Source organism: Sphaerodactylus townsendi, linkage group LG03 (genome assembly GCF_021028975.2).
Source record: "Sphaerodactylus townsendi isolate TG3544 linkage group LG03, MPM_Stown_v2.3, whole genome shotgun sequence".
Classification (NCBI taxonomy): Eukaryota; Metazoa; Chordata; class Lepidosauria; order Squamata; family Sphaerodactylidae; genus Sphaerodactylus; species Sphaerodactylus townsendi.
In genome coordinates, this window is record NC_059427.1 from 3250230 (window position 1) to 3275139 (window position 24910).

Below are 24910 nucleotides of genomic sequence, written 5' to 3' on the forward strand. Positions count from 1 at the left end.
GGGGAGGACGGAGGAGGCGGCGCTGGGAGAGTTTTTAGGAAACAGGTAAGAGATAAAAGCCGATTTCCTTTGCAAAGCATTGTCCTTTCTTTGGAGAGGGGAAGAGTCGGGGTGGTGGGGGTGGGTGCATTTGGGGTGTTGCAAAAAGCCCTGCAGGATTCACCCCTTCCAGACCCCCCAGGGAAGCAAGGATACCCCTCCATATCAGGAACCCGGTGGGCTCCGCGTTGCAAAGCCTTTTCTCTCCCCCAACTGGCTCCCTGCCAGCGGCTCTTCTTCTCCTTGCCCGCCGATCTGGGCTCTCCCGGGGATCTCTGCTGCACCTTTTGCTCTTCTTGGCTCCTTCTGTGCCTTCAGATGCTGCCTCCAAACTCCCTAGCACAGTGGTGGCGAACCTTTTCCAGACCGAGTGCCCAAATTTTCCAGACCAAATTGCCCAAATTTTCCAGCCCAAATTGCAACCCAAAACCCACTTATTTATCGCAAAGTGCCAACGCGGCAATTTAACCCAAGGTTTTAGTTTAGAAAAAAAAACAGTTGGCTCCGAGGCATGCGTTACTCAGGAGTAAGCCTGGTGGTAGTCGGCAGCTTTGCTTTGATGCAACTGTGCAACTCTTCCAACAGGTGAATCATGACCCTGGGAGGGTTTACTCAGAAGCAAGTCCCATTGCCAGCAACCAAGCTTGCTAACAGGTAAAGGGTCACGCTTTAGTTCCTCCCATGAAAATCAATGGGGTTTAACAGAGCTTAATAGGGTTACCTACACTGCTTATCCAAAACTACGTCTTAGGTTTAATGCTAATAATCAAGCCCAGCGGCCCAGGCCAGCCTAGAAGGGGGGGGGGGGGCTCTCTGTTTGCGTGTGCCCACAGAGAGGGTTCTGAGTGCCACCTCTGGCACCCGTGCCATAGGTTCGCCACCACTGCCCTAGCAGAAAAGAAGAAAGAAAAGTTTGGATTTATACCCTGCTTTTCTCGCCTGTAAGGAGATTCAAGGCAGCTTACAAACTCCTTTCCCTTCCTCTCCCTGTGTGGTTGGTGGGACTGAGAGAGTTCTGGGAGAACTGTGACTAGCCCAAGGTCACTCAGCAGGCTTCATGTGCAAGAGTGGGGAAAGAAATGTGGTTCACCAGACGAAGAATGTGCTGTTCCTGTGGCGGAGCGGGGAGTCAAACCCAGTTCTCCAGAGTAGAAACCACCTGTTCTTAGTCACTACACCACACTATTATTTATTAAAATCCAGCATAAAAAATCCAGGCCAATCATAATAGTATAGATCAGCCATTCTCAACCAGGGTTCTGTGGTACCCTGGGGTGCCGTGAGCATGTCCCAGGGGTACCGCGGCAACATTACCGCCCCCCCTCATTTTTGTGGTGTCTCCCACTGCCGCCAGCAAGGACATGGAGCTGGCCCATGGGGCAGGGCCTGCCACAAGGTCAGCAGCCACCCCCCACCCCCCCAGTGCTACCCTTCACCCTGGGAGGGGAAGGTGGGGTGTGTGGCAAGCAGGGGCAATGGGAGGGGAAGGTGGAGGGTGGCGGCAGGGGTACCGTGAGATATGAAGAGTGAGGTCAGGGTTGGGAAAAGGTTGGGAAACACTGGTATAGATCCTTGAGCCTCTTAAAACGAATAACAGCTTCCAGACTAAAAGCATGCTATAAAATCAACTTCTTGATGAAAAATGTCCGTTCAAAATCCTCATTTTTACTTGGCACACAGTGCTCTTCAACCTCGTCATATTTTGATTTCACATCTCCACTGCTGGTGAAAAAGCTGGAAACCAGTCAGGGTCTTCTCTGGCTCTTCCTCTTCTCTGGCTACTTTGCTGGTTTCCGTGAAGAAGCTCAGCTGCTTTTTGGATCTTCTCTGCGTTGTTTCTGTTTCCAACATTCCAACCTCTGCCTGCATTGGCCTCCTGCTCCCAGATGCTGGAAGGTCTTTTCGCCTTGCTTTGTATTCTTTCAAAAATATTGCTTTACAAGTAGGAACCAGCAAGGACTTATGGGAGGCGTCTCATTTCCCATTCCTCCACTGTTTCTTCTTTGCTTTCCTGGAAACCCCATTTCCTGCTTCCCTCTTTCGTTGTAGGGTTGCCCCAACTTCCAGCTGGGGCCTGCAGATCTTCTGACATCACAACAGATCTTCCAGGTAAAGGGATCAGTTCCCCCTCAGGGTGGTCAGATCCAGGTGGGGGAATTCCTGCAGATTTGGAGGATGCAGCCTTGGGAGGATGTTTGGGGAGAGAAGCAACCTCTTGTGGTTGTTCTGCCATAGAGTCCACCCCCTAGAGCAGCCATTTTTCTCCTGGGGAACTAATTTCTGCCATCTGGAAATCATGGAGATCTCCAGCCCCCACTTGAAAGTCGGCAACCATAGTTCCCCTGGAGGAAATGGGTGCTTTGGAGGATGGAGTCTCCATAATTATACCCCTCTGAGGTTTCTCCCTTCCTTTGGCCCTTACCCCCATCCCTTCCAGAAAAAAAATCCCAACCTGGAGATGGCCGCTCTATCACCTTCTCACTCAAGAGTCAACCTACCTTTATCTTCCCCACTGTCTTCTTTTTTCCTCTCCCCTCTGGCAATCTCTGACTGGAAACACTGTGACACAGTTGGGTGGTGCTGGCCGCTGAGTCAGGCCCACTTGCATGGGTAGGGAACCCTTTGGGACTTGTGGGGTGGCACATAACTTTTCCCTGTATGCTATGTTCTCCCCTTCTCCAGTTTATGTCCGCAACAACCCTTTCAGTTATGTCCGCCTGAGGGTGTGTGACTGGCACAAGGTCGCCCAGCTGGTTTGCATGACAGGATGGGAATTCGATCCTGCATCTCCCAGATCTAATCTGGCCGTCTAACCACTACACTACTTGCTCCTGCTGCTTGTTCTCTCACTTCCGTGTTGATCTGTCATAGCAGAATAAAGCCAAAGTCCAGAAGACGTAACACCCTTGATTCTAAAATGAGCTTTCATGAATCAGAGCTCACTTCTTCAGGGGCGAAAGACACATATTCACATGTTTGCGTTTCTATGAAATCTCAATCCCAAAATAAGTCTTTGCTTTGCAGGCAGACACAGACTTGGCACTTGTCTTTATAGAAGAATCTGGCAGGGGAGAAGAGCAATCCACTCATCCAGACAGAGGCTCTTCAGAGAGGAACGGAGGATGGGGGAACAGCTAGACTCAGCTGTCCTTGAATCCAGAGAAAATGTCAATGCATTCGAGACCGAGAGCAGAAAGGAACTGTGGGAAGGAACTTTGAAGAAGAGCCGGGGAGATGCTGATCTCCTCCCTGCACATGTGCAGAACCAGCAATTCAGGCAGTTCTGCTACCTGGAGGCCGAGGGACCCAGAGAGGTTTGCAGCCGACTCCACGGTCTCTGCCGCCAGTGGCTGAAGCCAGAAATGCACAGCAAGAAAGAGATGCTGGACCTGGTGATCCTGGAGCAGTTCCTGGCCGTCCTGCCCCCAGAGATGGGGAACTGGGTCAGGGAATGTGGGCCAGAGACCAGTTCCCAGGCGGTGGCCCTGGCAGAAGGCTTCCTCTTGAGCCAAGAAGAGGACAAGAGTCAGAACCAGGAGGTGAGAGAGATTCCTAGTTAGTGGGGTGCAGGAAAGGACATAGGATACAGTCAAGGATCCCCTTGAAATCAATGTGAATTACCCCAACTTTTGGAATCCAAACTATGTTTGTTTGTTTGTTTGTTTGTTTGTTTGTTTGTTTCTTTCTTTCTTTCTTTCTTTCTTTCTTTCTTTCTTTCTTTCTTTCTTTCTTTCTTTCTTTCTTTCTTTCTTTCTTTCTTTCTTTCTTTCTTTCTTTCTTTCTCCATCAGCCTCTTTTTCTCAGATCCACACTTCTGTTTCAGGTGCAGGGAAGGATCACACAGGAGGTTTATCACAGAGGAACGCTTACGGGTAAGATGGAAAGGGCTCTAATTCCAGTGGAGGTTCTCCTTGAGTGTAGTTGGGCTGCAGTTGAGAAATTCCATCTGAAAAATTAAAAACCTAGAATTGGTTTAAAATCACTCCAAGATAACTGGACAAATTCAGTAAGGGAAATTAGGGCCAAACTGCCTCCAAACTCAAATGATGATGAGTCATGATAAGAATTGGAAGGATAGTTCATTGGGCCAACAAAAAGGGTTACTGAAATATAAATCTTGAGAACGTCTCATGCCATAGTATTATTTAGCACATTGTTGTTTATTAGAATTTTATGTATTAGAATTTTATTGTTTTTATACCATTGTGAGCTGCAATGAGACTGATAGTGGGGGATAGGGATAAAAATAAAATATAAATAAATAGTAACTTTTGGTACTTTTAACTTAAGAGCCTTTTGCTACCCAGTTTTCAATATGGAAGGAGTGCCCAAGAATCACAAATCTCAAAAGGATGCTGATAGAAGGTAGTTTGGTGATTTGAAAACTATGTTCTATGTGGAATTAACTGCCAGGATACAAAAGTTCTGTCAAAAAAAAGTCTTGGTAATTTCTTTGTCAAAAATGGTCCTGTAAATACAGTGGAACCTCGGTTTTCATTGCCTTTGGTTTTCATCGGTTTCGGTTTTCATTGATTTTTTCAGTGAAAAATTTGTCTTGGTTTTCATCGATTTGCCTTGGTTTTCATTGATTTGCAATAAGGTGCAGGGGTTTGTGGAGAAAAATCACCTGGACAAAGCTGTTGCAGGCCGTGTCTGCAACTTGTTTAATGACAATGTCTTGCCCCATTTCAGACAAATCTTAAAGAGGCGTCAGAAACAGACCTCTTTGGACAGCTTTCTGGTGTGACATTGGTCCACTGGCTCTGAAGCTGGTCCTAGTGTTATTGTTTGTTACTGTTTTCAACATTAAACACTATGTTTATTCACCAAAAATGTGTTTTTGGTATGTTTTTTTGGAGTGCCTAGAACGGATTAATTGGATTTACATTGATTCCTATGGAAAAGTTTGCCTCGGTTTTCATCGGTTTCGGTTTTCATCGATTCTTTTCGGACGGATTACCAACGAAAACCGAGGTTCCACTGTACTGTGACATCACTGGACTCCCCATTCTCTGTGAATTTGATATTCTGTGTTACATAAAAATTATTTTACATAAGGCAAACACAATACTGGGGAAAACAGAGAGTAACAGCAGTACAGTTGCACTAAATGAGGTAAACAGATGCTGTAGCTGGTTCCTCAGAGTCTGTGCAGAGTTCTCTGTGGTAACAAGAAGCTGAAGAAGTACTTAACTTCCTTGCAGTTTCATGTAGACCCTTTTTCCACTGAAGACTGAAAACTGATATGCATGCTAACTAGAGATGAGTCTAAAAGGGAAGGCAATGGCAAGTGGATTTCTCCAGTCCAAAGCAAATCCCCATCTCTGGTGGCAGTGGCTACTTTTACCAGTCAGAGCCATTTCCCGTATAGTCCAACCTCCATCAGGCACCTGGTAATTGGTGTGAACTTTGATGACAAATAGCCAAACTGGCCTAAGCCAGGTTGTTCTTTGTCCAAAAGGGATTAAGTTGGCTGGGATGGTCCAATGTGAAATGGAACTAAATACCTGCGTTGTAATGTAATCTAGAGAACCAGTATGGTTAAAAGAGGTGGACTCTAATCTGGAGAGCCAAGTTTGATTCCCCACTAGTCCACATGAAGCCTGTTGGATGACCTTGGGCCGTTCACAGTTCTCTCAGAACTCTCTCAGCCCAAGAAGAGACAGGCAATGGCAAACCACTTCTGAACATCTCTTGCCTTGAAAACCTTACAGGGTCACCATAAATCAGTTGTGTCTTGATGGCACTTCCATCAACATTAACAATATTTTCATTTGTACTTCTTACTAGCATTGTCCCACTAATGCTAAGAAGAAGTACAAATCTTTGTAACTGGGCCTTCAGGGAAAATATAGGTGTGATTTAAAAAGGAAACAGATTAGAAGGGAAAGTCAGGCAACCAGTCAATTACAAGATAACAATTACATAGTATAAGAATATGTGAATTTAATAAGAATTTCTAGTAAATCAGCATAATGCAGTTGGGCTGGGATTGTAGAATGGGGGAAGCCATGCAAATATAATTAAAGTAATATGTCAGTGGCCTGGCTAGCATGGTCAAGGGGATAACTGTTGCTACTTCACCAATAGCAAAATGCCATGGGATTCTGGGATTTGGCAGTTGCATTTCTGTCATTGGTTTATGACTGCCTGTTCTCCACACTTCAGAGTTCTGCTTCGTTAATTCTGTGAATCCTGTACCATTGAACAAAAGACCACACTTCAGTACAGGATAACTATATTAAGACTGGATTTGGCAAAAGTGTGGAATTAAAAAAATATTCTGAAATCAGGATATAAGGATAATTGTGATCCTGAGCCAAGACAAAGACCCATATTCCTCTCCTCCTCAAGGAACTGAAATTCAAAGTACTCAGAAACTATAGAATGCCACCCATTTACCTTTCCATTGTTCCAGATGGTGCCCTACATTCTTTGCCTTCTCTTTTGTGCAGAGAGAAATCAGCTTCTGTGCAGCCTGATTGGGTGAGTGTGGAACTGTGGCTCTTGGCCCCAGGGTGCCTCCCTCTCCCCTCCCCTCCCCCCCCCCCCACCCTGGCACCTTGGCTGGGGATGATCTCTCTCCATCTCTTTCCCTCAGCTGCTGCCTCTGCTGCTCAGTAGATAGAAAATGAAAATGTATCATGGAGGTTCAGATCCTGAATGTCGAAAGTTTATTATATTCTTGTCGAAGGCTTTCACGGCCGAAATCACTAGGGTGCTGTGTGGTTTCCAGGCTGTATGGCTGTGTTCTAGCAGCATTCCCTCTTGACATTTCAGTTGCATCTGTGGCTGGCATCTTCTGAGGGTTTATTATATTCTTTTTTTATTGGCCTTAGAAATTGGAGAATTTTTGCATTATCTGGGAAGATGCAAGGGTTTTCTTTTTCTCTTGTCAGGGTCTGATGACCTTTGGGGAGGTGTGTGTCCATTTCTCTGAGGAGGAGTGGGCTCTGCTGGATCCGGACCAAAGAAGGCTTCACAGTGAAGTCATGGAGGACAATCGTCAGAATGTGGCCTCTCTGGGTAAGGCTCTCCTTTCCCTTGATTCACACATGTTGAAAGCTGAATTCCTTCCTCATAAGAAGGACCCCACCCCTGACTTGGATCAGCCTGATCTTTTCAGTTCTCAGAAGCTAAGCAGGGTCAGTCTTGGTTGGTACTTAGATGGGAGACCACTAAGGAATTTCAGGGACGTTCTGCAGGGCAAGGCAATGGCAAACCACCTCTGTCCATCTCTGGCCTTGAAAACTCTACTGGGTCACCATACTTTGTCTGTGACTTACTCTGCACTTTCCTCCACCACCAGTAAGCACCCTAGTAGGACTCTTCCAATGGAGACTCTCAGTAGGGGAATGTGGAAGGTCCAAAGGCAGGCAAGGAAGGTGGTTCTGCACAATTACTGGACTCTGTCAGTAAAAGTGTGTAAGCTAAAATATTGGTTTGTAACCAAACAGGAACACAGCAGAGGAGGAAGCCCCACCCCTGATTTCCCTTTGAGGATTAAGCAATCTCAGTGTCCTTCAGTGGGAACAAAATCTTGAATGCAGGAAAAATCACTTGAAAGCAGGGCAGGAGGAGGGTTGTCCTCTGTAACATTTTATGGGATGTCAGTGAGGCCTCATTTTATGGGATGTCAGTGAGGCTTCATGTCAGTGAGACCTCATCTTCGGCCTTTCAGAGAAGCCTCTTAAATGAGCATTTTAAAGAATTTGTATAGGGCCCTAAATATTTCTAAAGTTCAGGGCCTGCGCCTGAGGACATTCCCCAACCTCACAGAATTTGAGGATCAATTAATGGAGACAAGAGGGGGGAGAACGGAGGTCCTTCCGGGGTCCTCATTCTGTTTACATCAGTGTAGGCCTAGGGGTGGCTTGCAAATTCAGTAAAATGAGAGGGAAGAGCCATAAAGAACAAATCAAGAACAACAGGATTTTTGCAGGTGAAGTTTGGCTGTATTTCATGATGAACTTCACTGGGTGAATTCCAGCCTGCTGAGCTTCTCTTGAATTCAGTTGGGCAGGTGCTATTTCCCTATTCTGGGCTGGAAGTGAAGGGAAGACAAAGCATGGCATTCTGCGTTCTTTCCAGGTTAAATGGTATAAAAAGTCTTAATTCCAGAATTCAGATCTGCAAGTTTGAAAAATAATTTCTGGATCGTAGAAGTAGTTTTGGGGATCTATCACCACCTTTTCCTATCTTGGAGGGTTTGTGGGGTCTCTCTAAGGATGAAGAGCCTTTAGACAGTGGCTTTTTGTTGGAGCTGCTTTAGAAGTTTTTATTCTGGGTTGTCAGATCCTTCTTGCCTTGGCAGAGGGCCAAGATACTGTATCCTGGTGGCTGTGTCTGGGTTAGGTCTTTCCCTTTTCTGCACTGAATTCCCCTGCTTACTTCTCCTCCACTTTGGGGCACTCTCAGTATCAGCAGCCTGGATCCTTCTAGATCCAAGCAGAATCTCCCTCTTCTCTCTTTGTGTGTTTCATTCCAGAGTTTAAAATATTTGGTTCCTTCTTTTAAAAGTAGCTGTGGTTCAAATAGTCTGGTTTTAAAATCTGGAAGTTTTTTATAGTCTGTTTCTTTCCTCTATAGAAGGGCTTCTGGTTCCTAAACCTGACTCCATATCCCCACTGGAAGAAGCAGGGGATCCTCTTGGAGAGGTTCTAGAGAAAAGAAAGAGATTAGCAGGTATCTGCGTATTTTGTGGTGGAAGCAACTTCAACATTTTCAAGGCTAAATTTTATCAGCAGAAGAACAGGGGGGATTTCTCAAGAGGCAAGAGGCTGAGAATGTCCAGGAAAGCTTTCTCAAATGTCAAAGAGGACTTAAAAATGGGGTAATATTAGTACAATTTTTAGTTTTTATACATATTGCGTTAATAATATGTTGCTTTTCTACATTTATTAGTATGTAGGCCTCCTCAAACTGGATCAAAAATTAAAATACTAGCGTAAAATCCTAAACACCACCCAAATGATCAATTTTTAAATTCCTGAGGTACAAGAGCGTAAAATAGCCACTGAGCTGCCTCAGAAATCTCCCGAGAACGCTCCTCAGGTCACAAAAATCATAATACAGATGTTTAGATCAACCCTAATCCAGCCTGGTTGGAAAGACCTGTTTTGACCCAGTTTCAAACAGATTCAAGGAGGACATTTCCTGGACGAGAGCCCTCACTGTACAAGCCCAGTCATTCTCCATCTGAGGGGCTGCCACTGAAAATGCCCAGTATCCAGGCACCACCTGCCTCAGCTCTGGCAGCAGGGTCACAGAACACATGCCCAAACTTGTCTGGGGGTGGAAAGGACCCTTGGAGCTCAGATTAAGTCTCCATAGTTGAGATATAAAGCTCTGCTCCAAATTCCCTCTCCAGTAAATGCAGTCAGTCCTCCGTTAGCATCCTAGAAGAGATTGGCCAGATGTCCCTTTAGCCCACTGCCAATTTCAAACTAGGGTCCCTAGAAGGTTCACAACAGGTGCAAACCCAAAGTAGCAAACTTTAAAGAACGCTGTCTCATAGAATTACCCTGGAAGGAAGCGTCAACAGCTTGTTAAAACAGGGCAGGATTTTTCTCACCTTCAAATTCCAATTCTGTCATTATGGAAAGCAGTTAATGACCTTCATTATTTGATTCTGCTTTTGCTTGAAGGTCTTATCAGTCTTTTTTCTTGATTCCAGGGGATAATTGTCTAGAGAGCAAATCTAAGGGAGAACCACAGCATCTCCTATATGATGAAAAAGAACAGAAAGGAAACACCGAAATAAAATGGAAGAGGGGGAAGGAATGTTGTGTTTCTCAGGATACTGAATCCCAGAAATGTGATACATCAGGAAATATTAACATAGGTGAGAAACAAGATAAGTGCATTGAATGTGGAAAGAGCTGTGGATGGAAGGGAGATGTTCCTGGACATCAACCCCACAAAGGAGATATGCATAAATGTTTGGCATGGGGAAAGAGCTTTGCTAAGCCTTGCATTCTTGCAGCTTATCAGCAAATTCAGACCAGTGACAAAACATACAGTTGCTTGGAGTGTGGAAAAAACTTTGCTCAGAGTTCACAGCTAACGCAACACCACTCAATTCATACAGGGGGAAAATCTCAAAAATGCTTGCAAGGTGGAAAGAGATTTTCTCACAGTTCCAACCTTATTACTCATCGACAAATCCATAGTGGAGAAAAACCATATAAATGCTTGGAGTGTGGAATGAGCTTCACCTGCAATTCAGCACTTATTACTCATCAACGAATCCACACTGGGGAGAAACCATATAAATGCTTGGAGTGTGGAAAAGGCTTTGCTGTGAGTTCCGATGTTACTAAACATCAACGAATCCACACTGGGGAGAAACCATATAAATGCTTGGAGTGTGGAAAGAGATTTGCTCACAATACACATCTTACTAACCATCAGAGAATCCACACTGGGGAGAAACCATATAAATGCTTGGAGTGTGGAAAAAGCTTTGCTGAGAGTTCCAATCTCATGAAACATCAACGAATCCACACTGGGGAAAAACCATATAAATGCTTGAAATGTGCAAAGAGCTTTACCAATAGTTCAGCGCTTGCTAAGCATCAACGAATCCACACTGGGGAGAAAACATATAAATGTTTGGAGTGTGGAAAGAGCTTTACTCACAGTTCACGTCTTACTTTACATCAACGAATCCACATTGTAGAGAAACCATATAAATGCTTGGAGTGTGCCAAGAGCTTTGCTCGGAGTATACATCTAACTGATCATCTACGAATCCATTCTGGAAAGAAACCATATGAATGCTCTGAGTGTGCCAAAAGCTTTTCTCAGAGGTCCAATCTTTCTAAACACCAACGAATCCACACTGGCGAGAAACCATATAAATGCTTGGAGTGCGGAAAAAGCTTTGCTGAGAGTTCAGCTCTTACCAGTCATCAACAAATCCACACTGGGGAAAAGCCGTATAAATGTTTGGAGTGTGGAAAAAGCTTTACCCACAGTTCAGCACTTACTAATCATCAACGAATCCACACTGGGGAAAAACCATATAAATGTTTGGAGTGTAGAAAGAGCTTTACCCACAGTTCAACACTTACTAAACATCAACGAATCCACACTGGGGAGAAACCATATCAATGCTCGCAGTGTGGAAAGAGCTTTGCTCAGAGTTCAGAGCTTACTGTCCATCAACGAATCCACACTGGGGAAAAACCATATAAGTGCTTGGAGTGTGGAAAAAGCTTTGCTGTGAGCTCTGATGTTACAAAACATCAACGAATCCACACTGGGGAGAAACCATACCAGTGCTTGGAGTGTGGAAAGAGCTTTGTCCGAAGTACACATCTTACTAACCATCAGAGAATCCACACCGGGGAGAAACCATATAAATGCTTGGAGTGTGGAAAAAGCTTTGCTGAGAGTTCAGGACTTACTAAACATCAACGAAGCCACACTGGGGAGAAACCATAGAAATGCTTACAGTGCAGTAAGAGCTTTGCTCAGATTTCATATCTTACTAAACATCAATATAAGCACACAAGATAGAAAACATAAATTCCTGCAGTGTGGAAGGAGCTTTTCTCAGTCTTACGCTTATAGCTCATCAACAAATACACATGGAGGAAACACTTTGTTGTGAAGAAAAATCTTGTGAACTACTAAACAATCTATAGAAGAGAAGCAATGTAAGTGCTTGGAGTGTGGAAAGAACTTTTCTTGGAAGCACATACTTTAATCCTGACAAATCCACCTGGGAAAGATGTTATAAAGGTCTTGTGCATTGAAAATGCTTTACGGCAAGTTTAACCCTTAATCCCATCCAAGAGTCTATACAAATGAGAAGCCATATAAATGTCCTTAGTGTGGAAAGATATTCTGTTGCAGCAGAAGACTTATCAGATGTTGTGGTCATGTGAAAAAGTTTTGTATCAAAAGATTTTCAAAATAAAATTTTAAATGGTTGCAAACACTGTTAGACATTTTTCAAAGAATTTACCAGGGAAATTACAAGAACTTTTTCTGTATTTGTAGCTGCAGCCAGAGGGAAAGTAGAGAACTGCTGTGAATAAAAACTGGGAATAAAAAATTGGAGAATATGTTGCAATAGCCAACTTAACTAATATTGTAAGTAGAAGGTTGATAGAGGAGTTTGATGAGAAATGGAAACTACACTTTATTTATTGTGCTAAAAAGGTTAAAATGTTTTATTTTGATAATTTTTGCGTATTTTGTTGACTAAAAAATTAACGGCTACAATTTGCTCCCCCCCCTCCCCAAGTGAATATGTATTATGGTTGTACTGTAGTGGTAGTTAAGGTAGCAAGGGATAGTAATGCTCCCCTGAATTAAAAACTTTATCAGTTGATTTTTGTTATGATGAATTATTTTATATTCATCATATAATTTGATGTTGGGTTTTTTTGTTTTTGCTTTTTGTATCTTATGTTTGATGTTTTCTGTATTGATATTTTTTAATAAATGAGAAAGTAACTTAAGCTCCCCCCCCCCAAAAAAAAGACTTAGGGTCCATAAGAGAATTTATAACGGCTGTACAAAGTGCCCCCAAGTTACAGCTGGATTGAGGTGACCCCTTAGGATTGTGAAGGTAAGAGACATTCATGGGGGGGGGGGGGGTTGCCACTGCTTTCCTACGCATCGCAGCCCTGGTACATTCCTTGGAGGTCCCCCACCCAAATACAAGCAAAATCGTTCCTACATAGCTTTCAAGATCTGACAAGTTCAGGCTAGACTTGCCTACCCAGATAAGGAACAAAGAACTAAGACCAAGTAACTCATTAAATGCTCCAAGTGTAAAAAGGGTTTCAAAAACTACTCTCATGCCTAACTTATCATCGAAGAAACGGTCCAAATCTTTGAACAGAGGAAGATGCTTCAGTCAGATTTACCCCTGACTTTGCAGAATGTGGTTCACATCAGCAGAAAAACTGTGTCTGTGCTTCCAAAATGGTAACAGCTTCATCATAAGCCTGACCTGACATGGCACTTGGCAGAGGATGAACTTTGCTTTCCATCACACCAATCAAAAGAAAGGGAAGCCATAGAAATGTGCCTTCAAAGGTGGGTGGTGCTAAATCAGGCCAGAATTAAACAGCTGTTGAATTGGTTCTGTTTAAGCTACCTCCAGTTGTTAAATCTGGGGTTTGGCGTCTCTTTGGTCAAATGATTCTAACCTGGTGTGTTTTCCCCACTTTTCCCCTTTCTTTGGCTATCTGGGCAGCCGTTATATTAGTCTTTTTATGGCAATGATTTTAATTGACTTTAAAAAGAGATTAGTCAAATTTACAAAAGTTTGCCAATGTAGCGAATAGCCTTTGATGGGATTAGTAGAGCCTCCTGTTCAGAGGCAGTAACCTGAAAACCTGTGAGAGTTGCAGTGCCACATATGAAAAGAATCAGGACATCCTGGACCTCGCAATGCATGGGACCCTTCTCGCCGCCCCGCTTGAGCTTTGTAAGCAATGGTTTCCTGCACAGCACATCAAAAAATAAAATGAGGAGCCTCAAGATTGGCCCTTGGTTTCAGGATGATGAACCCAAAAGTAAGGGAATCAGAACATCCTGCCAGAGATCAACTCCACCAATTGCATCTGCTCTGCACAATGGAAGCCAAGGGTTACTCATAAGAAACCCGGAAAGTGCAATCTGCATAGAAAGGGAGGGTGGAAAATTATCTCCTTGGAAGAAGCACAAAAGGTGTCACCCCCTCCCTGATCTATGACAGCCAATGTGGGGTAGTGTTTAAAAGGTCAGACTAGGATGAAGGAGATGTAGGCTCCACCTAGAGAGAAAGAAAGGGTGGCCATGCTTATTATTCAGTTTGCACTCCAATTTACTTTTTTGGTTTTCTTTCCTGGTAGTAAGCCCCATTGAATAACCTCCAGTTGGCTTTTGAGTAACCCCGCTTAGAATGGCTTTTCATATCGCAAACTGGATAGAATCCAGCATCTTTAAATCTTACTGAACACACTTCATGCTTTTACACAAAAATCTAGAGCCCTGTTTTTTCAGTTGTCACTGCAAAGATGTATTGCTACGATCAGACTGACCATTATTTCAGTTTCGTGCCTCTCTTCCCCTCGTCCCAGCCTTTCCCCCCTGCCTAATACCTCTCTATCTTTCTCAGAGCTTCACTTTGCTGCTTTTTCCTTCGATGGGTGAGAATTTCCTGGTTTCTGGTAGCCAGCGGTAGTCAGATTCTAAATTCCTCATGTGTAAGGAACTGATTTACTGCTTCGCACAGAGGATGTGTATTCTGCCTCCAGAGTCCTGTTCAAGGTAGCTCACCACTCAACATTAACACCAAACTAAACTAGCAATTGTCAACAAGCCAGGATGTAAAAACAGTTTGAAGCAACGATTGAATGGCCTTGAAGAATATCCGTAAAGACTCCTCAGGCCAAGAGGACACCTTAAATTGAACCCCATAGTTCAGAGCCTGGGCCAAAAGAATCCTCTTTCTTAAAGGGAGGAGGCCAATAAAGAAAAAAGAGTGGGTGGTCAATTGCTCTGGAGTCCTTAATCTGAAGTGAGATGCAAGCCCTAAAGCTGGACTAATTCTTCAAAAGGGGAGATGAAGGGGTCTGATTTTCAGCTTTTCACTCCTCCCTCCAGTGTAACAGACTTTGCATGGTTTTCAAAAATCATCCACAGCTTGTTTTCTCTAGAAGAGCCAATGTGGTGCAGAGGTTAAGAGCAGGTGGATTCTAATCTGGAGAACTGGGTTTGATTCCCCGCTCCTCCACCTGAGTGGCAGAGGCTTATCTGTTGAACCAGATGTGTTTCCGCACTCCTATGTCCTTGCTGGGTGATCTTGGGCCAGTCACACTTCTCTGGGAACTCTCTCAGCCCCACCTACCTCACAAGGTGTCTGTTGGGAGAGGAAGGGAAAGGAGTGTTTGAGCCATGAGTCTCCTTGCAGGAGGGAAAGGTGGGATACAAATCCAAACTACTACTACTACTCCTCGTCATGAAAGCAGAATTGCATCCATCCCACTGGTCTGTGGCTTAGTGATTAATCACCTGCTTTGCACAGCAAATCGAGATAGGCATACTCTCCAGTTCACCCATGTTTACTTGTGGGCAACCCAGCTGTGTTGCAGCTGTTGTGCGTCAGGGCAAAACTCCACAATGACCTCCTGGATTGCTTTTTGTATAGGGCAGCTGGGTGATACCAATCCCAGTAGACTCCCAGATGACCCAGAAGGGTTGGCAGCTCAGTATAGAGATGCCATGAACTTCACAACAAATGCTTTTAATAACTGAACATGCCCTGCTCGCCAGCTGAGATTCTCACCATCTGAATTCCTGATCATTTTGCCAGTCTAAATCTGATATTACCTACCTTTAAAAAAATCTCTAAATTGGAAATGGTTGGGGAACTGAGCCTGGGTTAAGCTAAAGCCTTCCCCCGATGTTGCCACTGGGATTCAGAGGTTGATTGCCTCTGGATGTGGAGGTTCTCTTTGGTTGCTTTGCTATGGCTAATAGCTACTGATAAACCTCTCGTCCATGAATTTGTCCAACCCCCTTTGAAATCTGTCCATGCCTGTGACCATCTCTACATCCTCTGGATTGCACATTTTCATCACTTCATGTGTGAAGATGTTACATAGAGTATGGCCATTTTGGTGCCATTTTTAATAGATATGCTCCCAGGGATGGGGGTGGAGAGAGAAAGAAATACATCTCCTTCCTCCCCTACCCCCACCCCACCCCCCATGAAGCCACAACCTAGAACAAAATCTCTTCTTGGAAGGCAGCAGCACAGTCCACCCCCCTTGTGAAGCTCAGGATCCCTCCTTGGAGGTGAGAAGGAGCATCAGCCGGGAGGGAAACGGGGTTCGAATCCTGCCTCCCCTTTGCTGCACTTTGCACTGAAATCGGAGTGAGGCTGGCTAAGGAAACTGATGCAGCCTTTGTCAGGGTGAAGCAAGCCAGGAGGAGAAAGTCCTCCCCCCCCCCCCCAGTGGAAAGTTAATTTAAGGGTTAAAGGGAAGGAGTCTGACTGCCTAGAAGGCATCAACAGAGAGCATCATCTGTCTTGCCACAGTCATTTCCGACTTCCTTGTGGCATGTGGGTGGGGGGAGAGAGCAGCCCCAGGAGAGTTTTCAGGAAACAGGTAAGAGATAACCCTCTCTGTGCAAACAGGTAAGGTAAGAGATTAAAAGGAGGTTTTCTGAAGAATAGAATAGAATCTTTATTGGCCAAGTGTGATTGGACACACAAGGAATTTGTCTCCGGTGCATATGCTCTCAGTGTACATAAAAGAAAATACATTTGTCAAGAATCATAAGGTACAGCACTTAATGATTGTCATATAGGTCTAGTAAGCAATCAGGAAACAATCAATAGTAATAAAAACATAAAATGTAAAATCATAAAATAAAATGAAATGTTAAAAGGAGGTTTTCTGTGCAAACAATCTCCCTGCTTTGGAGAGGGAAATAATGCAAAGGGGTGGGGGGCTCATTTGGGATGCTGCAAAAATCATTTGAAATCCTGCAGGATTCACACATGCATCCCCCCCCCCCCCATCTAGACTCACCCTCCTCTGCACCGTTCAGCAAGAATAAGTTCCTGAGCTTTATTATTAACCGACCGGTTCCCTGTTGCAAAGCCTTTCCACCCTCCACCCTTCCCTTCCGGCAGTGGGGAATCAAACCTGATTCTTCAGATCAGAGTGTACGGTTCTTAACCACTACACCACGCTGCCACTTGCAATTCCCAGCAGCTGTGCTATGTTAATAGGCATTATAATTTAGTTTGTTAGTGTGTTAATATTAAATGTTTGTTACCTGTATGAAGCAATTTCACATTTGTTTACCAAGCCACCAGGCTGCTGTCAGTTTACTGATATTGATCCCCTCCTCCATTCTCCTGTGGAGATCTATGTAGGCAGGGTTATATTTACAGTGCAGCTTCTAGTGTAAGCCGTCTTCTTGAGTCTTCCTGGAAAAGGCGGGGTATAAATGTAATTAAATAAATAAATATCTGAATCTCTGCTTGCAGTTCCTGTATCTGTGGCCCAGGTCCTAAGCAGGGGACTCCTCAGCCAAGGGAATTGGGAGGAGCCTCAGAGGTCATCTAGTCCCTGGAGTCAGGGCAGGAGTACGCAGCCTAGGAAGCTTTCTCAGAAGGGCTGCCACCCCTATTCTACCCAGAGGGAGACATAAGAACAAGCCAGCTGGATCAGACCAGAGTCCATCTAGTCTAGCTCTCTGCTACTTGCAGTGGCCCACCAGGTGCCATTGGGAGCTCACATGCAGGATGTGAAAGCAATGGCCTTCTGCGGCTGTTGCTCCCGAGCACCTGGTCTGTTGAGGCATTTGCAATCTCAGATCAAAGAGGATCAAGATTGGTAGCCATAAATCGACTTCTCCTCCATAAATCTGTCCAAGCCCCTTTTAAAGCTATCCAGGTTAGTGGCCATCACCACCTCCTGTGGCAGCATCTTCCAAACACCAATCACACGTTGCGTGAAGAAGTGTTTCCTTTTATTAGTCCTAATTCTTCCCCCCCAGCATTTTCAATGAATGCCCCCTGGTTCTAGTATTGTGAGAAAGAGAAAAATTTCTCTCTGTCAACATTTTCTACCCCATGCATAATTTTATAGACTTCAATCAAACCCATCTCAGCCGTCTCCTCTCCAAACTAAAGAGTCCCAAACGCTGCAGCCTCTCCTCATAAGGAAGGTGCTCCAGTCCCTCCAGTGCTCCAGACCTGCTCCGCTTCCCCAGCCTTATCAGCCCTTCAGTCATACCCTCAGAAAATATGCAGATAAAAATTGTGGGCTGGGAAGGAGCCGATCTATAGACGATGCCACCCAAATCCCGCCCATGCACACTGCAGGGTGGGGGCAGAGAGAGAAATACATCTCCCCACCGCACCGCCCTGAATCAAGCTTTTGGGAGGGAGCAACACAGCCCATGCCTGGGAAACACTTTGCATAGGTCAAGATAGTAAGCCTGGCTAGAAGCTTTGATTCAATTTGTAAGGAACTGAAGATGGTATTTTCCTGACATGTAGATATAATATGGAGGGATTCTTTTGCATCCAGTGATTCCATGTCAGCAGCCTCCTTCCCTTCCTCCCCGAGTGAAGCTCAGGATCCCTCGATGGAGGCAAGGAGGCGAAACAGCCGGGAGGGGAACGGGGTTCCAATGTTGCTTCTCTTTGCTTCACTTTTCATGGAAATTGGAGTGAGGTTCGCAGGGCAAACTGACGCATCCTCTGGCAGGGCGAAGTCAGGAGAAGGTCCCTTTTTGCCCACTGCAGAGTGTCAGTCTGAGGGTAGAGTGGCATTTCTAGAGTGGCATCAGCAGAGAGGATCAACTGACTTGCCCGAGCATTAAAATATAGAGCGGTTTAAAATGAATATCACTTTCCAGACCAACTTCTGGATTAAGGGTACCCTTCAAAAGCCTCTTTTTACTGGGCCTGCCATGCTCTTAAAACTTGTCTGCATAGTTAGATTTCTCATCTGCACAGGTAGTAAAAAGCGACAAAACCAATCATGGGGTAGGGGCCCTTCAGAGTTCAAAATAGCATCTTCCTTCCCCAACTCTGCAGCTCTGCTGGTTTCCCTGAAGAAGCCCAGCTGGTGTTTAGATCTTCTCCAGTTGTTTGTGGCAGGATTGGGACCGTCCACTGCCTCTGGGACTTTAAGCCTTCCTCTTATTCCCTGTTTCCTGCCATGTAAATTGGCATCCAGTTCCCATGAAGGGTTCTCTGGTTGGTGAATGCAGCAGGAATTTTTATAGTTTACCAATGTTTCTATTGAGCAGTAGATGAGCTTTGTTGACCTTTTTGCTTGATCCCTGCAAGGCGAAAGGTCAGAAGAACAGGGAACATACTGATATGTGTTCTGTAGGCTGATGCTGCTCTCTTGAACCTGCTTTTTATCTTCTTCTTTTTTTAAAAAAATCTCATAGGGCAGTCTACAAAACCAAACAATAAATAAATAAATAAATTTCTATCCTTTTTATTCCAAAAAGGACCCAAAGTGGTCTGCCACATTCTTTCCTTCTCTGCTTTTCCCTCACAACAACCCTGTAAGGTATGTCAGCCTGAGAATGTGTGGCTGGCCCAAGGTCACACAGCTGGCTGACATTATAGAATGGGGATTCGAACCCACATCACCCTGATCTAACCAGAAATTCTAACCCCTAGACTACTTACTCCCTCCTACTACTTATCCACTCATTTCAGACTTTGTCTAACTTACCAATATAACAAAAGCCTAGAGGCCTTACACCCTTGATTCTAATATGAGCTTTCATGAATCAGAGCTCACTTCTTCAGAGGGAGAAGTCGCACGTTCACATGTTTGCCTGTCTGTGAAATCTCAATCCTAAAATAAGTCTTTCCCTATGCAGGGAAATCTGGCAGAGAAGGAAGGTGATCTATTGGTCCAGGTGGAGGCTCTTCAGAGAGGAAGGAAGGATGAGGGGAGAGGCAGACTCTGCTGTCCCCAAATCAGGAGAAAATCTTGATGCCTCTGAGACCAGAAGGGAGCTTTGGGAAGGAAGAGCTCAGAAGAGCCCAGGAGACAACCTCCCTCCAGATGTGCAGCGCCAGCAATTCAGGCACTTCCGCTACCAGGAGACTGAGGGGCCTCGAGAGGCTTGCAGCCGACTCCACCGTCTTTGCCACCAGTGGCTGAAGCCAGAAAGGCACAGCAAGAAGGAGATGCTGGACCTGGTGATCCTGGAGCAATTCCTGGCCATCCTGCCCCTGGAGATGGGGAACTGGGTCAGGGAATGTTGGCCAGAGACCAGTTCCCAGGCGGTGGCCCTGGCAGAAGGCTTCCTCCTGAGCCAGGCAAAGGACAAGAATTGGGACCAGCAGGTGAGGGGGATTCATCTAGGTGGCACTGTGAGGGCATAAAATATGAACCAGGGGCACTTTTCCAGAAGTGCAGAATAATGCACTTTCAATCCACTTTCAGCTCACATTGCAGCTGGATTTTACTGTGTGAAATAGCAAAATCAACTTGCAAACCACTGGGAAAATGGATTGAATCCCCATGAATTGTCCTAACTTTGTTAGAAACCCACCATATGTTTCCAATTCATTTTCTCATCTGTCTCCCCTTTCTGGGATCCCTTCTTCTGTTTCAGGAGGAGGAGAAGAATTGTTACCACAAAGCAGCTTTTCCAGGTGAGATTGAAAGGAGTGCCATTCCCATTGGATGTCCTCGAGTGTAAGTGGGTTGCAGTTTAGAAATTCTGAGTTGGAAAGTAAGAATCAGTTTAAAATTGCTGCAATATAATTTTACAAATACAACAAGGCAAATTCGGGCAAAGTTTTTTCTAAACTCAAGGCAAAGCTGCCTCTAAAGATCTTATGTTGTATAATTTGGAGTATTTTTTTCTTTTAGAATTTCAGGTATTAAAATTTTACTGTTTTTATATTGTGAGCCATTCTGAGCTCTCTGTGGCGGGAGACAGCGGGATAAAAATCAAATAAATAAAAATTAATTAATAAATGGTAACTTCCAATACTTTTAACTCAAGAGCTTTTCGCTACCCAGTTTTCAACAGGGAAGATGAGCCCAGAGATCATAAAGCTCAAAAAGATGGTGATGCTTTCAAGATTGTGTTCTATATGACTAGACATTAACTGCCAGGGTATGAAAGTTTTGGAGTGTTGTGTGGTTTCCGGGTTGTATGGCCGTGTTCTAGTAGCATTTTCTCCTGACCACATTAAGATGCAGGTGAAACGTCAGGAGAAAATGCTACTAGAACACGGCCATACAGCCCAGAAACCACACAACACTCCAGTGATTCCGGCCATGAAAGCCTCTGACAATATATGAAAGTTTTGTCAAAAAAATATTACCAGTTCTGGTAGTATTTTGTCCAAAAATCATCCTGTAAATACTTATATTTGGCACTATCATATCATTCTCTATGAATATGATATTCTGTGCTTATTATTATCAATAATTTTTATATATAAGGCAAACACAATACTGGGGAATATGCACAACAGCGACAACGCAGAGATATTTGAATGAAAAGCAATACAGTTGCACTAACGAAGCTAACCATATTACCTATGCTGTAGCTTGATTCCTCAGAGCCTGTGCAGAGTTCTTTGTGGTAGCAAGAAGCTGTAGTAATACTTAACCCCCACCCAGTTTCCTGTGGATCCAGTTTCCACTGAAGACTGGAAATTAATATTTATGTTAACTGGAGCTGTGCCTACACCGGCCTCCTTTCTAAGAATCACAAGCTGATTTCTCCAGTCCCAAGCAAATCCCCACCTCTGCTGTTACAGGCTATTTTAACCAATCAGAGCCATTTCCCATGTAGTCCCACCTCCATCATGCATTTGGCTCTCAACTTTCATGACAAGAAGAGAAAGAATTTGGATTTCTACCCACCTTTCCCTCTCGTAGGAGACTCAAGGCGGCTTCCAAACTCCTTCCCTTCCTCTCCCCACAACAGACATACCTTGTGAGGTAGGGTGAGGCTGAGAGAGTTCTGAGAGAACTGTGACTAGCCCAATGTCACCCACCAGACTTCATGTGTAGGAGCAGGGAAACAACACTAGTTCACCAGATGAGAGTCCACCTTTCATGTGGAGGAGGGGGGGATCAAACCTGTTTCTCCAGTTTTAGAGTCCACTGCTTTTAACCACTGCATCATGCTGACAAATAGCTAAGCTGGTCTAAACTAGATTGTTCTTTGTCCAAAAGGAATTAAATCAGCCTGGGTACTCCAGTGTGGAATGGAACTGAATACCTGAACTATATTGAATGTAATGTAATCTAGAGAGCTAGCATCATGTAGTAGTTAAGAGTGGAGGACTCTCATCTGGAGAACTGGGTTTGACTCCCCACTCCTCTGTATGAGAGGCGGACTGTTATCTGGAGAACCAGGTTTGATTCCCTGCTCCTACACATGAAGCCTGCTGGATGATCTTGGGCCAGTCACAGGTCTCTCAGAACTTCTCTCAGCCCACGTGGAGACAGGCAATGGCAGAAAACCTCTAAACATCTCTTGCCTGAAAACCCTACGGGTTCAAACTTCAGTCAGCTGTGACTTAATGGCCCTTTTCACCCCCAAGAAGATTTGTATTTATACTCTGCCTTTCTTACTGGGATCTGAGGCAAAACATATATATGATAAAAAAGAAAAAATCACATAATCATTAAGCAGATTATTTATTTATTTATTTGTTACATTTATATACCACCCTCCCCGAAGGCTCAGGGCGGTTTCCAACAAGAATAAAAGTTTAAAACATCGTATATATAATTTAATTAAAATACATAAAATACTAAACTATAGATCGCTTCAGCTATTCTATTCCCCTTTTTATGAACCCATGGGAGGTCAGATGTTTTCTTTTTAGGCAGTTGACATCATCCCGGCTGGCCGAACGCCTGGCAGAACAGGTCCGTTTTTCAGGCCCTGCGGAAACTTTGTAAATCCCGCAGGGCCCTGATCTCACCTGGAAGCCTGTTCCACCAGGTGAGGGGCCAGAGCCGTAAAAGCCCTGGCCCTTGTAGAGGCCAGCTGGATCGCCTTGGGACCAGGGATCACCAGTAGGTCCGCCTCCGATGAACGGAGGGGCCTAGAAGGGCGATATAGGGAGAGACGGTCCCTTAGATAAGCAGGGCCAAGGCCACGAATGGCTTTAAAGGTCAATACCAAAACTTTAAACATGACCCGGTACTCAATCGGCAGCCAGTGCAGTTGGTATAGGACCGGAGTAATCCGGTCCCTTGCTGTTGCTCTGGAGAGGAGTCTGGCTGCCGCATTCTGTACGAGTTTCAATTTTCAGATCATGGTCAAAGGTAAGCCCGCGTAGAGCGAGTTACAGTAGTCTAATCTAGAGGTGACCGTGGCATGGATCACAGTGGCCAGATCGGATTAGATGAGAATGTCAGACAACCAGCTGATTACAAGGTAGAATAGAATTAGACAGGATAAGAACATTTGACTTTAGCAATGAAGATTTCTGGTAGGTTATAGTAAATGCAGTTGGGCAGGAATTGTAGAATAGGGGAATATCCCAAAGAAACTTTGCAAATAAACCTTGCAAATATCAGTGGCATCTCTCACTGTGTCACCTAGCCAGTATGTCAAGATGTTGATACTTCATCAATAGTAAGGGGGCCTTCAGTCCTGCCATTGCACCATTAGATTCCAGGATTTGATAGTTGCTGTCCATTATTTGCCACTGCTTGTTCTTTGCACTTCAGAGTTCTTCTTCCTTAGTTCTGTGAATTCTGTTCTGTTGAACGATAGCGCACACCTTTATATAGGATAACCGTATTAAGATTGGATTTGGCAAAATTATGGAATTTAAAAACTATTCTGAAATCAAGATGCAGTGATAGTTGTGACCCTGAGCCAAGAGGGGAAGAATTTTATTTTTCCCAAAAAACTGAAATTCAAAGTACCAGAAAAGTATAGAATGCCTTCCATTTACCTTCTCATCCATCCAGGTGGCGCCCTACATTCTTTGCCATCTCTTTGGGGCAGAGAGAAAGCAGATTCCATGCAGTCTGATTGGGTGAGTGTGGAACTCTGTCTCTTGACCCTGGGTGCCTCTCCCCAACCTCCATTGGCCAGGGATGATCTCCCTCCATCTCTTTTCCTTGGCTGCTGTCTGTGCTGCTCAGTCAATAGAAAACAAAAACATCTTATTAGATTTCTTCAGAATTGACCTTAGAAATTGTTACATTATCTGGGAAGATAGCGTGTTTTTTCTCTTTTAAGGGTCTGGTGACATTTGAGGAGGTGTCTATTCATTTCTCTGAAGAGGAGTGGGCTCTGCTGGATCAGGACCAAAAAAGACTTCACAAGGAAGTCATGGAAAACAATCATCAGACTGTGGCCTCTCTGGGTAAGGATCTGCTTTCCTTTGATTTATATCAGTGGTTCTTAACCTGGGGGTCGTGACCCCTTTGGGGGTCGAACGACCCTTTCACGGGGGTCACCAGACCCTGCAGTACGTTTCAAACACAGAGAAGCAAAACGGGAACAATCGTAACATTATGGCTGTATACTTTGAAACAGCAACGCTGGAGAATGACGTTATTCGAGTGCCGAGAAAAATATCTGCAGTAGTTTGCAGGAGCAGAGTCTTTTGCAGTATTCACGCTACTTTGAAAGAGCTAAATGTGGGCCATTCTTGAAGGAAAAGGGGTGTAAACAAGGAGGCGGGAGAGAGACCTCGTGGGTGCAAGGGCCAAAAGAGAAGAGCGCCTGGTGGTGGCAAAGCGGAGGGCACTGATGCTGCTCTGTCTGTGCAGAAGAAGCGGGTGAACTCCAGAGCCTGAGCGAGCGTCCTCCAGATCCGCCTCTTCCCTCGTGTTACGCAATGGATGGGATCATGTCTAGCCCATTTTTTTGAAGAAACTTTGAGTGGATTCTGCACAGCATCTTTATAACGAGATGCTGTGCAGAATCCATGCTCTTGATGTGTTTAGGAGCATTCTGCTCCCCCACCCCACCTTCTTCTCTGATACCAGATAGTCTTCTAAAAACTTTCCAAGACTTTCTAAGACGAATTCTAAGCCACCACCAAAGTATTCTGTTTGCTCAGTAAAGAGACAGGGTTGTGGGGTCTGTGAAAAAAGTTTCCAGTCTGCAATCTTTTCCATACAGGGATGCTTTCCTGTGACACCAGCTAATTGGGAAACTGCAGCCGCCTCTGAAATTCCCTGTCCATTCAACAACTTTTGCATGTAGTATGATAGACATTTTGAACAGAAAACATGCGTATTGAAAATGACATTTTGAGTTCAATATTGCTAAGCACCTGGCTGGGATAGGATTTATAACCGAGCAATTTTTGTGATCTACTAAACATCCCTTTCACATGTTCTGTTGTCAAGCCAGGGGCTCCCCCTCC

The 24910-nt window shown here is 44.5% G+C and overlaps 5 protein-coding genes across 6 annotated transcripts in view; 4 read left to right on the forward strand and 1 right to left on the reverse strand.

The window, feature by feature from the left end:
• TAP2 (transporter 2, ATP binding cassette subfamily B member) overlaps positions 1–24910 on the forward strand; it is a 1062867-nt gene that overhangs the window by 979634 nt on the left and 58323 nt on the right. The gene's annotated exons all lie outside the window — the stretch shown is intronic.
• LOC125428531 (zinc finger protein 708-like) overlaps positions 1–24910 on the reverse strand; it is a 1111878-nt gene that overhangs the window by 810904 nt on the left and 276064 nt on the right. The window lies entirely within an intron of this gene.
• LOC125428548 (zinc finger protein 420-like) overlaps positions 1–24910 on the forward strand; it is a 472581-nt gene continuing 447671 nt past the window's right edge. The window contains exon 1 of the mRNA XM_048488843.1: positions 1–45. The gene's annotated coding sequence lies outside the window, so the exon portion shown is untranslated. The remainder of the gene's footprint in view (positions 46–24910) is intronic.
• On the forward strand, positions 20–11984 carry LOC125428563 (zinc finger protein 420-like). Its single transcript, XM_048488877.1, is given in 9 exon segments — positions 20–45; positions 2089–2148; positions 3064–3578; positions 3863–3911; positions 6458–6525; positions 6939–7065; positions 8629–8724; positions 9716–11469; positions 11471–11984. Coding segments are annotated over 7 exon segments (2697 nt in total). The 5' UTR covers positions 20–45; positions 2089–2148; positions 3064–3161; the 3' UTR covers positions 11657–11984.
• The window catches only part of LOC125428662 (zinc finger protein 436-like), a 19154-nt gene continuing 4087 nt past the window's right edge, over positions 9844–24910 (forward strand). The window contains exons 1-5 of one of the 2 annotated variants that reach the window (XM_048489153.1): positions 9844–9883; positions 19414–19885; positions 20158–20197; positions 23499–23566; positions 23773–23899. In XM_048489153.1, the coding sequence (XP_048345110.1) occupies positions 19481–19885; positions 20158–20197; positions 23499–23566; positions 23773–23899 (640 nt within the window). In that variant the 5' untranslated portion in view covers positions 9844–9883; positions 19414–19480. The remainder of the gene's footprint in view (positions 9884–19413; positions 19886–20157; positions 20198–23498; positions 23567–23772; positions 23900–24910) is intronic. The other variant, XM_048489152.1, reaches the window with a different exon arrangement.